The sequence below is a fragment of the Peromyscus eremicus genome, chromosome 2 (genome assembly GCF_949786415.1).
Source record: "Peromyscus eremicus chromosome 2, PerEre_H2_v1, whole genome shotgun sequence".
NCBI lineage: Eukaryota > Metazoa > Chordata > Mammalia > Rodentia > Cricetidae > Peromyscus > Peromyscus eremicus.
In genome coordinates this window covers 161,007,677-161,021,511 of record NC_081417.1, presented here as the reverse complement: position 1 = coordinate 161,021,511, position 13,835 = coordinate 161,007,677, and the positions used below count along the sequence as shown (strand labels likewise).

Genomic DNA, 13,835 nt, shown 5'->3' with positions numbered 1-13,835 from the left:
GATGCACAAGGAAACACAGGCTTGCTTTCGCACAGAGAGGAAAGGAGTCTGGCCAAACAGTGTCACTGGGTACCCAGCTCTTCATCCAAATGCAGGAGGTGACAGGTCTCCAGAACGGTTAAAAAAAGAAAGAAAGAAAGAAAGAAAGAAAGAAAGAAAGAAAGAAAGAAAGAAAAGTGGGGGGGGGAGTGCCGGTTCTGCGATGCGTTGCTCGATTTTTCTTGAAAATAAGCATTTGAATGTTTTTTGCCCCAGCAGCTTCCAGGCAAGCACAAATGGAGGAGCTCTTTCTCAGGCTGTAGGGTCCCTCCCTCTGCAGCCCACACCTCCATGACTCCTTAGATATCACCACCACAGGCTAAAGCAGCTTTCCTGGATGGGCCCAGCTGGAGAGCTGTCCTGTTTTGGAAACTGAGGCAGAGAAGCAGGCAGACTTGATCTGGACAGACTGAGACTGCTTTATCAGAACAGTGAGCGGCCCCAGCCTTTCCGGGTTGAACCCCTGAAGCTGGGGTTACAGGTGGTTGTGAGCTGTCTTTGGCAAGAACAGTAGGCACTCTTAACCACTGAGCCACCGTCTCTCCAGCCCCCAGACTTTTGTTTCTTAAACAGCATGGTTTTACTGAGCAAGAGAGATTGTGAAGGGGAGAGCAGAGCAAGCCCAAGGCAGGTATGCAGGTATATGAATGAGACAAGTGTTGACACGTCACTCATCCTACACAGAAAATCCCCAGGGTGAAAGCTGGCTCACGGTATTTCATTCAAGCCTGAGGCCAAGCAGGAGGAAAGCCCAGGATGCTCACATCCCCCTCCCTAGGGATGGATGCCAGATCAGACATTTTCAGAGGGCTGTTTGCCACCCCCTGCAGCTCCTGGTTATTCAGGGCCTCTGGCCTATCCAGAGGGCAGTGGGGAGGAGTCTGTCCAGCGTGGCTATGGGTCTCCACTGGAGACAGGCGGGCCTTCCAAAAGAAACTTTTCTCTCCTCTTCTCTGGCAGTCACAGGCTGGAGGAATGAAAGCGCCTCTTTCCAGTCTGGTAAATGACGCGTGATTTATGAGTACATCAGCCCACAGTGCATAAGTCATATGTGAACAAAGGGGCCGGGTAAATATTTAAAGATTAGAGCCAGCTCGGGGGAGACACAAAAGGCCAGGACAAAGAGGGTCTCTCTGAATTCACTCTTCCTGAGCTGGGCTGGCCTGGTCAGTGTTGATGCACTCACTGAAGTCCCAGCCTTTATCCCCTGAAGGACCCTTGGCTGCTGTGCCATTCAAAGTCCTCACACAGCCAAAGAGAGTTAAACAATTGCAGCCTCTCCAACCCCATCTGGAGACAATCGACAGAGTCATTTCAGGGCTTTTGCTGTGTCCCTGATAGTTAATTACACACAGCAATCGCTTCGTCCCACTTTGAAACACATCTGCAGAGGCGGACAGGCTTCTTCCTCCAGTTCCCACCAGCACCCACCGAGGTCTGTGCCAGGCCCATCACTTAGCATTGAAAGTGCAGGAAGAGCGCTCACCACTCAGGACCCTGGGCAGCCAAGGGCTGGTGCCTGGGATGGGAGGTGGGGCCCTTGTCTGGGGGCTTCAAGCCCCATTCCCACTTTGTTTCCAGAACTGTGTGTGCGTCTTGCCAAAGTCAAGAAATCGAATGGGAAAGGCACAGAAGCACCAGCCATTTTCACCCTTAAATTCCTCTGTGTGAGAAAGGGTGGGAGTGAGGGTGGGCTGAGAGCAAACATTTTTCCTTGAATGACCAAAAGGGGCCTGGGTTTCCCCCTTGCTCTTCCTGGGCCTGTACTCCTTTCTGGGTACCTTGGGGACCCTGAGTGCTAAAGATAGGAAGGGAGTTGATGGCCTACATCCTGGTTTGCATAAGCAGCGTTTCTAAGTTAGTCCATGACCTTCCCAGCAGTCCAAAAGAGAGTACTCTGCCCAGCTTGCTCAGAGAGGGTAAGGTGAGCAGCTGTCTCTCCTCACCTCTGGGAAAGCTTGACTCTCCCTGGTGGGTCCGCCTGCTGGTGCAGGTAAGACGTCTCTCATGGACAGATGGAACACCAGTCCTCAGCTTGCATCTCTTTACCTGTCACCTTTTCCAATGACCTTGCGGGATGCACAGGTCTGGCTCTAACTTAGTGGGGAAGAGGTTGCCTAGAGGACGAAGCTGTAATGAGAGCTACTGTAGTGGAAGGAAGGGACTGTTTCAGAGCTGGGGTTGGGAGGGGGAGATGGAGGGGTCCCTCCTGGTCGTGAGCTTGCACAACCCTCAGCCACAGGAACAGGCGTTGGGGGGTGTTTTGTAGCGGTAAATGAAGGAAAAGCAGGGAAGTTCTCACAGGGAGCGAGACCCCTGCCCAAGGACCGGCCCACGGGAAAGGGCGGTGGGAGGCATGGTGCAGTTCAGCCACAGGCTTGTTAAACAGATCCTAGCAGAGTGCAACCGCTGAGAATCCGGTCCTCGCCCCGTGGCGGGCCTCACTTCCCCCAGTCAAAGCAGAACATTGCAGATTAGTGCATTTTGTGGTCAATTTTCCACTACCTAAGAAACACTTAGCCACCCACATGAACGGCCCCACCCAGTGCAGCCAGGATTCCTGGGTAGGCTTGTGAGGTGATGGCCCAGACAGTGGAGGGTACTGGGGTGCGGGCGGGAGCGAGAGAGGGGGACTTTATAGTGACTCTAATTCTGGAGAGGGGGCGGGACCAGTGCCCCGCGCCCCGCAGTGCTCCGGGAAAGCTGTGCGCAGAACCATTGGTTTGCTAATTCACTGGACTGAAAGGCTTAGGCAGCAGTTTATGGGGAAGTATTGTAATTACAAGACAAATTGCCCCGCTTCTGACTTGGCTTGAGAGCGAGGAGGGTGGAGGGGACCCGTCGAGGTGAGGCGCGCGCCAGGCCTCCCTACAGATGTGCGGCAGCTGGAAGCCCGTGCGCCGCGGGGAGCCCGGAGTTTGGCCCGGAGAAGGCGGGCGCGGGCGCCGCTTTGTGCAAACCGCACAATGCCTTTAACACTCGGCTGCTCCCTTTGTGCGGAGCCTCCTGCCCGCCTGCCCCGCGGCGCCTTTGTACCGTGCCGCCACCTCCCCAAAGTGATAGCTAGGCGCACTGAGGCCGTCCGGGCCCGGCTGGCCCGGGAGCTTTAAGGGCCCGGCTGACCCGGGAGCTTTAAAACTACCCGGTGCGTGGCAGCGCTCGCCACTGGGCGTCAGCCCCGTCACCAGCCCAGAATACAAACCCACCCGGATCTGGTCCACCCACCCTACGGAGGGGGACAGGAGAAGGTTCCCGAGTTCTGGTCGCCTTTGCCCAGGCCTGAAAGGGGGAGGGCGGGGCTCGATTCTCCACGCTGCCTGGCGCTTGGGAACGCACCGACAAGGCCGGCCAATGCACAGAACAGGGAGGAGGGAAGTGGAGGGTTCAGAAAGATGCCCGGTTTGGGGGCATCTTGACCCAGCAATATCCTCTTGAGGCAATACGGAAGCCCTTGTTTTCAATACTTGACCACAGAGAATGTTGTAGAACTTGCGCGACTTCCTATGGCCTCATAGGCATTGTCAGGATGCCGCTTCAGTCTCCTGGCCCCCAAACGAAGACCAGAAGAGTGAAAGAAAAGGAGTTCTCTAGGTTTGAACTCAAGAGTTTCCCTGGAGGTCTGCCTTGTCAGTCACAGCTGTGGTTCCAACTTCCCTGATCAATGGGAGTGGTGTGAGGGGATTGCAGCCCTGTCCTGCAGCAGGTGATCCCAGTCAGTGGTCCCCACCCCGACTCCCCACTCATTGAACTTAAGAGGAGGTCCACAAGAGCCGAACCCCAGATGCACCCAGTCTCTCTCTCCCTTTCTCCCTCCCTCCTCTCTCTTCTTTGAGACAGGGTTTCTCTGTATAGTCCTAGCTGTTCTGGAATTTGTTCTATAGACCAAGCTGGCCTCGAACTCCGAGATCCACTTGCCTCTGCCTTCTGAGTGCTGGGATTAAAGGCACATGCCACCACACCCGGCTCCGTTGTTTTTCTCTTAAAGACTGGTTCTTCACCAGAGTCACAAGCTTGGAAGCCCAGGGCTGGGGGTGGGGTGGTCTGCCTCCTAGCTGGAAGTCTCTATATTGGGTTCTATCAGTCAGTACTCCAGTCTCTGAGTCCTTGGAAAGAGGAGGCCCATTGTGGCCCTGCGGGCGGGCTGCATGCTTTAATGGGACACATGTTGCTGCATGGCCCCCACAGGCCCTGCTTGCGACTGGCTTTGAGCAGCCACAGGCAGAAAATTGCTACATTGTCCCGACATTAGGGCGACTAATTCAGCATCTCAGCGTGGCCAGAGCGTGAAAGGCATCGCTGGCTATCCCTCCTCGCCTCAGCGTCTTCATCAGGCCTCAGGACACCTAGGGCACCATCATCATCATTTAGGGTGGCACGCAGCACACAAAGCTCCCTGTGACATTGGAGGACCACCAGAGGAATGTTGGGAGATAAGAAGAAGCCAGGACTTGGCAAGCAGAGACAGAGGTGAGGTTCAGAACCTACAGTTGCTGGCTCAACGATACCTGGAGAGGATGGGCTTGGGGGAAGTCTTCGTACTGGAGCAGTGGTGAGTCAAGGAAGAAATTAAAAAAAAAATAAAAAGGGAAAGGAATCCTGAGAGCTGCAGAAAGCGTCTTGAAAGCCAGAGGCAGCCTGGGCTATTGGGAGGGGCCTCACAGAGGGATATAGGGGCAGCTCTCCTGCATGCCCTTTCCATCCCCTCCCCCTCTGGATTTTTCCAGTTCCTAGAGCCTCATTGACATGTAAACGAGGTACCCTATAAAGGCAACGCAGCCTACTGTCTGTGCAGACATCACAAAATGGGCACAGAGCCCACATCCAGGGGCAGCCCCAGTGGTCCAGCCAGCCGCTTCCGAAAGGTTTGGGGTCCTGAAGGGTATGGGATGAGAACTCCTGGGGTGGGAACCCCTGGGCTGGAGGGAGTGGAGGCCTGGAAAGCTAGGGCCTTCCTCCAAAACCTACTGGCTGGCCCTCAGATCTCCAAGCCTCTGATGGAGAAGAAGCGCCGGGCACGCATCAACATGTCCCTGGAGCAGCTCAAGTCTCTTCTGGAGAGACACTACTCACATCAGGTAAGACAGGAGAGGAGGGGAGCGAGAGGTCCAGCCCTTCCCCAGTCTGCCTGTTAAGAGTGTCTTACTACGGCTCGCCAGATACGGAAACGGAAGTTGGAAAAGGCTGACATCCTGGAGCTGAGTGTCAAGTACATGAAAAGCCTTCAGAATTCATTGCAAGGTATGAAGTAAGGGCTTGAAGAGCTGGGACGCAACGCTGGGAGGGATGTGTGGGAGCTAGCCATGGGGGCTTGGGGTAGGCACGGCTTTGTCCACCAGTGAAGCCAGCACTTGGGAAGCTGAGGCAGGAGGATGGAGAGTTGGAGAGTAGTCTGAGCTACTGAGTAGAGAGGAAAGCTGAAGTGAACCGTGAGGTGAGAAGGGTCCATCACCTAGCTGGGGTGGATGTGGGGAAGAGCAGCTAAGGCCTGTCTGGACTGGCTGTGGCGTTGCAGCCTTAGTGTGAGCATAGGTCTGCCCCACCCAGGAGTCTTCTCTCTAGTCCTTATGCTTCTCCCCTCCCTTTATCCTCCACGTCTCTTCTCTTCTATCCCCTCCTCTCCTCCCTTCCCTTCTCCAGGACTCTGGCCAGTACCCAGTGGGGTCGACTACCCGTCTGGCTTCCAGGGCTGCTTGCCCGGCGTGAGCCAGCGGCTTCGGCGCGGAGAGGATGGCAGCGGCCTGCGCTGCCCCCTGGTGCTGGAGCGCAGGGCCGGCAGCACCACGGACAGCGCCAGCCCGCAGGCGGTCTCTGTTCTCAGCCCCTGCCTCCCGGCCATCTGGGCCCCTGCTTCCGCTGCAGGTGGCTCCCAGTCCCCGCTGTCCCCGCTCCCTCTCCCTAGAGGACTCCCTGAGTCCTCCACCGGCGTTCCGGCACCACAACCAGTGTCGAACTGCCAGACCGAGAGCCCGAGACCCGGGCTTGGGGTGTGGCGGCCCTGGTGAGGCCTAGGCAAGGATTCAGACTCAAGACCCCTCCCCCCCACCCCCCGCCCCATCACCCGCAGTCTAGTCTGGGAACACAGAAACTATTTGGGACGCACCCATGGTGACTGCAGGAACTCTTTCGATCGGTGGCCTGGTGGGGCTGCGGGAAAATCCACGCAGCCACTTGCGGATGGGGTCTAGGTGAATTCACCCACTCCAGCCCCACCCACCAGCCAGACCAGCTCCCCTCCTCCCACCTCTAGTGGAGCTAGGAGGGGACGTGTGGACGGTGCCCCTTTCCCAGGGACCCGGGGCTGGCATTCCGCCCCTGCCCCCCTCTCCACGGCTGCGTCACGGTGGGAAGGTCGCGGTCGCCAGCGGCGCAGAGCGGACCCCTCGCAGCGAGGAGAATCGCTGCCCCGCCCTGGCCCATTCAACCGGCCTCGGGCGCTCTGTTCCCACGGGCACAAAGCGCGCAGGGCCCCGCCCCTCCAGCAAGAAGCTCCCATCCCATCTCACCCCCACCCAAGACCTTCTCACTACCATCGCAGCCCACTCCCTCTGCACGGGGCCCACCCTGCGGTGGCGCTCTCCAAGGCCCTCCCTTCGCAGATGCTCACGGCTGCGGGGTCCTGGCGCGGAGCACCGCCTCCGCCTCTAAGGTGCATTGAGTGCTCCGCCGCCTCGCCTCGCCTCGCCACAATTGCTGCGTGGCACTGCCAGCGTGAACCTCGGGACTTCCGCTGAGATCTGCGCATTTCGTGTTCTCCAAAGACCGGTACCCGGGACCACAGAGTGCCTTCTGAGCCCCAGACTCGGAGAGCTCTGCTGCTGTCACCGTGCCATGCGCGGCGACTGCGGAGGGGAGAGATCAGTTTTTCGCTCCCGGGCTCCTGTCGTGAGCCAGCCTGGGGTCCAGTCAGAAATCCCTGCACCTCCTAGTACCAACGTGCAATTCTGAATAAAGACTGGGTGTTAAGTACAGACTGAGACGTGAGTGCACCACAAACGACCTTAGTTTGGGGCATCTCTTGCCCTGCCAATAAACACGTTCTGGTCCACTTAGGATTCTCCGCAACTTGGCTCTCCCACTAACCCACCCCACAGAGCGGGCTTTCTGAAGCAAGGACCAGTACAGAGCCCTGCCCTGGCCGGCTCAAGGCGGCCTCTGGTCCCCCCGCCTGGTGGGAGAAAAGCCAAGACTTTTCTCTCCTCTACCGCTAGGTGGCGACCTCTCAGCGAGGACCAGGAACGGTACGTGAATTCCAATGGAATTTGAGTGAGGTTTCACAGGCACACCCAGTCCTAGCTGTACCGAGTCAAGTTCACAGTGACTATCAAATCCTGCTCCAGCCACAGGTGCCAGGTTGCCGCCCGTGACAGGGGACCTTTTCTCTTAGGGCCCACCCACTGCTGCCTACTATTGTGGGCCCAGGTCTACCTCTCTGGCCAGTGGGACAGCAGCACCTGCTTGGAGAAACGGCAAGCCCAAGGGAATGATACACTGGCCTGGACTTCAGGCTCTAGACAGACAGAGATTTGGGGAGTAGCTGGTTAGCCCTGTGGAAACAGGTTTCCGTGAACCAGCCTCAGAAGGCTGTGTGCAAACCATGAGGAAATTTTTATTGGGTCCTGTACAGAAGAGAAATGTTTTTCAAAAATCTACAAACGCATCCCTGACTCTGGGCTAGGCGGTGGTATACAGATAGTGCTCTTATCAGTAACTCACCGCCAAGGTCCTTACAGGCATCAGCAAACAAGGAGGCTGAACAGGGGTGGGGAAGAGCCCTGGTGCCCAGGGTCCGCTGCTTGGGGCTTGCCCTTAAAGTTTTGTATAAAGTAGGAGTGACTTGGGGACACAAGGTCCCCACTACAAGTATTGCCGTTGAATACAAAACAGAGTGAAAACCCAAGGTGATAAATTGACAATTTGAGGCCGGTGAGGGAGACAGTGGCTAGCTGGTGGCCTCTGCCCCCACATGACATCAGTCCCTGAAGGCACAGCAGCAAATAACCAGAGGAAGCTTCTCCCATGTCCAAAGATGGACTGACTGCAGCCCCCTGCTCATCTGGGGTGTCTAATCTTTCACTTACCCAGGGACTACAGGGTCCTCTGAGGCCTAGGACAGGGCAGTCACCCATCCCCATCCTCATCTGGAGTTGGAACTCTGTCTGGAGAGGGAGAGGAGATGGGCCTGGCCATCGGGCAGTGAGAACGGGACACAGGCTGCTCTGTGCTGGCCTTTGAGACTGTCTCCTGGTCCCAACACAGAGGCTCTGCTGTACGGTGGTGGTGCTACCCACCCCAGCTCACAGCCTGGGTATTTCCTGGGAAGACCTACGTCCCTGCCACAGCCCAGAGAGAGGTCTACCCGGGAGAGCCCTTCTTTCCAGTGGAGGAGGGGACAGGACACCCTTTGCGGGACCTTTGCCGGTGTGGGTGGGAGGCAGAGCTGGAGATGGGCACCAAGACGGGGAACCCCACTTCCATTTGCTTTAGCTCTGTGCACCAGGTACCCGCAGCCTTCACGGCAGGATCACAGAACGGCCGACTTAGTGGGAGACAGGCAATATGGTGTAGTCTCGAGCATGGGGACACTAGTGGGGTCAAAGTGGCTGTTACACCCATGGTGTTGTGCTTTAGCTAAAGTGAGTCTCCAAGACGGCAAAGGTCATCGAGATGGGGAGGCCTCAGATCTGGGGGTCAACTGCTGAAGGCTGACCCTCACAAAGGGCCCTAAGACCAGGAGGGTTCTTCAAACAGCCCTGAGAGATGTATCATGGTCGGTCATTCACTCATCAGAGATAGGGAAACTGAGGCAGGTCACAAGGAAGCCTGCTCAGTAGAACTTGTTTGGGTTTTGAAGACCCCTGTGCTTACAGACGCTCTACATGCCACACCCTTGAGGTGAGGCAGAGGCAGTACGAGTGAAGTTGAATGCGATCCAGTAGCTTCTGGCTTAAGCTTCTTAGAGAAGGAACTTGGTCCTTTCTCATGGTGGTCAGGTCTCAGGGTCTCCTATACACCCCAGCCTAGCCTCAGAGGGCTGGGGAAGGTGTAGTAAATGTGCAGATGCCACTCACTACAAAGGCACAGCCTGTCCCTTCCTGGGAGATGCCGTGCCCAGCAGCAGGTCTGTGTCCTGTGCAGCCATCAAAGGCGGCCATCGTCCCTCCAGGAGATATCAGAAGGAAGGCGCAGAGGGGCGCAGAGTCCACCATCCATTCACCCCTAGGGTGGGTGGCACTTGTCCGCGTGCCTAACACATGCGATGGCATCTTTGGTGCTGTGCCTCTCATCTGCATGGCGTCCCTAGGGCGGACCCAGACGGCCCTAGGACGCAGAGCCCAGCGAGTCCGAGTTCAGCGTGACGTAACCCGAGGACTCGGAAGGCGAGCTCAGAAAGCTGCTGGTGCTGCCGCCGCCCGCCGCGTGCAAGCCTCCGGGCTCGCCCCACGATGCGCTCAGGCCAGTCTGCAGGGGCCCCGCGTGTGCGCGCGTGGCCCGGCGTCCGTGGCTGCGTTGCGTACGGCCGCCAGGAGGGGTCAGGACCTCACCAGGCTCCGTCCCGTCGGAGGCGGCGGGGAAAGGCCGCGCTGGGGCGGGCAGACGACGCAGGGCCTGCGGCTCACGCTCAAAGGCGGTCAGCGCGAAGGCGTCCGGCAGCAGCGAGACCGAGGCGGAGCGGGCGCCAGGCCCCGGGCGGCGACGCGGGCTGCCGGGAGGCGAGTCGTGGGTGCGACGCGGGCCGCCGTCCAGGGACGAGGGCTGCAGAGACAGCAGGCTCTCGGCCGAGCGACGGCGCGGGCGAAATGGGGGCACGTCCTCGGCGAAAGCCAGAAGGCTCCCGCGCCGCCGATCGGACCCCGCGGGCAGCATTAAGTGCGCCAGGGCTGCCAGATCCTCGCCGGAGCTCCAGCGCGGTAGGAAGGTGGGCAGCGGGACGGCCGCCCATACGTCGGCGTCATCGTGGGAGAACCGCCGTGTGAGCGGGACCTGCGAGCACCCGGCCGGGCTGAAACGGGGCTGCCCTCCTGGAAACCCGCACTGATGCCTCCCCGCGCCCTGCAGAGCAGTGTGTGGGTCAGGGACTAGGGCCCCCTGATTCGGAGCTGTGAGATTTGGGGCAAGTGACAACCTCTCTGAACTTCTGTATTGAATGAAGCTTGGGTCAGTTGGAGAGAAGTCTCATGGGAAGGTTCACAGTACAGACACCAATGGACCCCTCTTCCAGAGCACGGGGATAGGCCCACCCGCATAGACTGTGACCTCGAGGCAAGCCAAGGGCTGACAGCCATCATTGCCACTGATCTGTACGTGCGTGCGTGCATGCATGCATGCATGCGTGCGTGAGTGCATGCATGTGTGCGTGCGTGCATGCATGAAGCGAGCGAGCGAGAGAGGGAGAGCGAAATCGAGGGGGCAGGGAGGGGAAGAAAGAGAATAGTCCATCACAGACTTACGAGGTCCCCTCCGTTCTGCCTCAACCTACCTGCAGATACTGCATCCTATCCTCCTGCAGTGGCCGCAGAGGGTAGAGCTGGGGTAAGCCTCCCTCCAGGGCAGAGAGCTCATACTTGGCCATCCTGTCCAGGGCCACGAAGTCACCTCCATAGCTGTAGTCAAGGGAGCGCTCCAATACCAGGTCGGGGGAGATGCTACCATCTAGGCTGGTCTCTGCAGGATAGGACAAAAGCACCATGAAAACGTGGGGGCATCAGGAAGGTTTTAGGAATCCCCATAAGGAAGGGACTAGTTTGCAGAAAGGGCAGGCAAGGGTTCCGAGTTCAAATCCCAGCTACAACACACTTTAGTTGTGAGTATGAAGGCTGACATGTTGAGCACTTCGCTCCTCTGAGATTTGGGGTGGGGACTCCACGGGACTAAGCACCCACACAGGCTGACAGCTCCTGACACACAGCCTATTGCCACAGGAATATCTGGTGGTGATCAGAACAGGGTCACCTAAGTGCCATGTGGTGGGGGTACACCAAATGACTATTTCGGCTGACACCCAGACCTCACCCAGGTGCCGCACTCCCCAGAGGCCACCCTGAGGCCATCCTTACCATTGTCAGAGTCCTCATCATTGGCCATAAGGGCCATGCACTTCTCCCAGACTGCCTTGCGGTCTGCCCGGTAGCGGTCACAGGTCCAGAGGAACACAGGCAGCAGCAGGGCCTGGGCCACAGAGCACCACAGGACACAGAGCACCATCCAGGGCGCTGAAGCGTCAGCCCGCAGGCTACTGAAGCTCACCACCTGTGGGCACAGGGCTAGGCCTGACCTACAGGACCCTCCCCACAACATCCCTCCTAGCCACAGCTGCCACACCTGTACTGCAGAGCCCATAACCCACTCACTGCCCAGAGGAGAAGGGTTAGAAGGTGGCTGTAGGAAGCTCCAGGCGAAGGAAGGGCCAACCCAGTGAGTGACGGCAGGGGCCGTGTCCACCCTGAGCAGAGCTCTGCTGTGTACGTCACCCCTCAGTGTGTTGGGCAGCAGCCTCATGGGTGCCCAGGGGGAGATGTGACACAGGTTTCTGTGGACCACTTCCCAAGGAACAGGCCAGGAGAAACAGGCCTCAAGCCTAGACTTCTCTGTCACTGCCCTATCTTCCGGGCTCCTTAGCTCTGCCCCTACCCACAAGCTCAGACCCCAGAGGAGGCTCAGCAGCCAAAGGGCTCTTCCCAGGTCCCCCATCGGCTTGGAAAGTGTTTAGTGATGCCACAACAGAGCAAAATTGGGCACGCTGTATCTGTTCTGCGACTGTGCGATCCTTGGAAAGCTGTTGAATTTCTCTGGGGCTCCATTTCCTCATTTGTGAAATGGGCTAAAAACACCCACACTACAGAAGGCGAGGTAAGGATTCCTTTTAAAAAAATATAGTTTCATTTTTTAAGCATTTATTTACGTGTGTTTTGTCTGAACGTATGTACGTGCACCATGTGCATGCCTATGGATGGTTGTAAATCACCATGTGGACACTAGAAACCAAACCCAGCTCCTCTGCAAGAACAGCCAGCGTTTTTAACTACTGAGCCATCTCTCCAGCCCGGAGGTAAGAATTGTTGATAATGTTTATGACAAGCAGCAGACTCCATCAATGGCACCCACTTCCCAACTCTGAGGTGGGAAGCGATGCTGGGGTGGGCCCCGCCAAGGCCCCACTCTGTCTTTACAGTACTTCGTTATTCTCAGGGCCGTTTCTTAGCTCTTACCATTGGCATGAAGGACTAGGTGGGGTATGAAGCCCCGCTGTAGATGCGGACCATAGAGTGGGAGGGTGCTGGGCCTGCTGGGGGCAGGGTGGCAGAGCAAGCCGGGGGTACAGCCCGAGAGGACATGACCTCCTGGCTGTGTAGGCAGGCTGGCTCTGGTACAGGCTCTTGTCTCTCCAGACCGTCTGTGGCAGGAGCCCCACTCAGACAGGAGCTGTTTACTAAGTGTAGACTTCAGTCTCGAGCCAGCCTAGTCCAAGCTGGTCAGAGGACTGCAGGGAGTCCCACTGGACTGTGGTTAGCAAGGCCTTCATCCAGGGATCCTTTCATCTGACCTTCTCCAGTCCTTACAATGGAGTGCAACTTCAGAGAAGGCGTTTAGGGGCCTGCCCTCTGCCAATTCAATGTTGCCTACCTACCTGCCACATCCTGGGCCCTGAGCAGGGGAGGGCAGTGGCATTGCTTCTCATGGAAAGGGCCTAGGGAGAGGGGAAGATATACCTCTTGCAGTGTGACAAAAGGATCCTAGTCAGCTGACAAGGGTTCAAGTCTCATCACATCTACCCCGACTTTGGGCAAGTCATGTACCTCTCTGAACTCTGCTTTCCAAATCTATAAAATGGGAGTAATAATTCACAGCTCGGAAGTCAGGTTTGAGGTTTCAGCCACCTGATGCCCAGTCCCTAGGCTGTCCTAGAAGCCACATCCATGGCAGGCTCCCTACCCAGCAACCTCACCCACCAGCACAGGGAAGCCCATGAGGCAGTCATAGATGACCACGATGGTGACCACCAGGCCCGTAATCTGCAGCGAGGTTTTGGCAGGCTCCGAGCCGTCAATGGAAGAGCGACGCTTGCCCTGTGTATCCTCCACCACGATGGTGGGCACAGTGAAGGCACGGCGGTCAGCCCGGTGCCCCACCTGCGTGGCCAGTGTCTGGAAGAGGGCAATGGCTGTGCAGACCACGCCCATGGCCACGCTGCCACCCACCAGTAGCAAGAAGCAGACTCCGAAGCCAAGGCCGATCTCAGCCACGATGAAGCGGCAGCCGTGGGTGTAGAAACGCTCACTGGTGTCGTGCCAGCCAACGGCAGGAAGGGCCGACAGGATGAAGGACACCATCCAGATGCCCATAACTGTGTGCACAGCCTGCTTCTTGGCATTGCTCAGCCTGGCATGGGGCAGGGCAGGATAGAGAATCCTGGTGTTACTCACCGACCTCTGAGGGACCACAGAGGGTCCTGACCACCTTTCCCCACTGACACTGTAGTCTCCGCCCAGCCAGCACAGCAGGGCCTTGCCCCTCAGTGGAAAGCCATTCATGCACCTGTCCCTCTCTTCAGGCATTTCTGTGCTGTGACACTCATCTTCTACATCCACGCCCCTAGCAGCCCTGGACTGTGCCAGCCCTCAACCTTCTCACCCACCCTGGCATAGCACGGCCATATACACAGACACACTGCACTGTCTCATGCTCACCGGTAGTTGACGGGCCAGCGGACCATCCACATGCGGTGGTAGGAGATGGAGGTGACGGAGAAACATGTGGCCAGAGTGAGGGTGTAGAAGGTGGACACAAAGACCTTACAG

At 57.6% G+C, this 13,835-nt stretch overlaps 2 protein-coding genes across 2 annotated transcripts in view; one reads left to right on the top strand and one right to left on the bottom strand.

Moving 5' to 3' along the window:
- Positions 1–4,841: 4,841 nt before the first annotated feature.
- Positions 4,842–6,041, top strand: Hes3 (hes family bHLH transcription factor 3). The gene is made up of 4 exons (XM_059256296.1): positions 4,842–4,901; positions 5,019–5,114; positions 5,196–5,277; positions 5,677–6,041. Exons 1-4 carry the CDS (start codon positions 4,842–4,844, stop codon positions 6,039–6,041), a joined length of 603 nt encoding a protein of 200 aa, XP_059112279.1.
- Positions 6,042–7,631: 1,590 nt separating this feature from the next.
- Gpr153 (G protein-coupled receptor 153) overlaps positions 7,632–13,835 on the bottom strand; it is a 6,502-nt gene continuing 298 nt past the window's right edge. Inside the window, exons 1-5 of the mRNA XM_059255467.1 lie at positions 13,725–13,835; positions 12,987–13,416; positions 11,094–11,286; positions 10,517–10,701; positions 7,632–10,020 (exon numbers count right to left, since the gene is read on the bottom strand). The exon at positions 13,725–13,835 is cut by the window's right edge and continues 298 nt beyond it. Of these exons, the coding sequence (XP_059111450.1) occupies positions 9,358–10,020; positions 10,517–10,701; positions 11,094–11,286; positions 12,987–13,416; positions 13,725–13,835 (1,582 nt within the window). The 3' untranslated portion in view covers positions 7,632–9,357. The remainder of the gene's footprint in view (positions 10,021–10,516; positions 10,702–11,093; positions 11,287–12,986; positions 13,417–13,724) is intronic.

Coding starts and splice junctions, on each gene's coding strand:
- Hes3 (XM_059256296.1), top strand. CDS start 4,842: ATGGGCACAGAGCCCACATCCAGGGGCAGCCCCAGTGGTCCAGCCAGC. Junction 4,902..5,018: donor CAGCCAGCCGCTTCCGAAAG/GTTTGGGGTCCT, acceptor GCTGGCCCTCAG/ATCTCCAAGCCTCTGATGGA. Junction 5,115..5,195: donor AGAGACACTACTCACATCAG/GTAAGACAGGAG, acceptor ACGGCTCGCCAG/ATACGGAAACGGAAGTTGGA.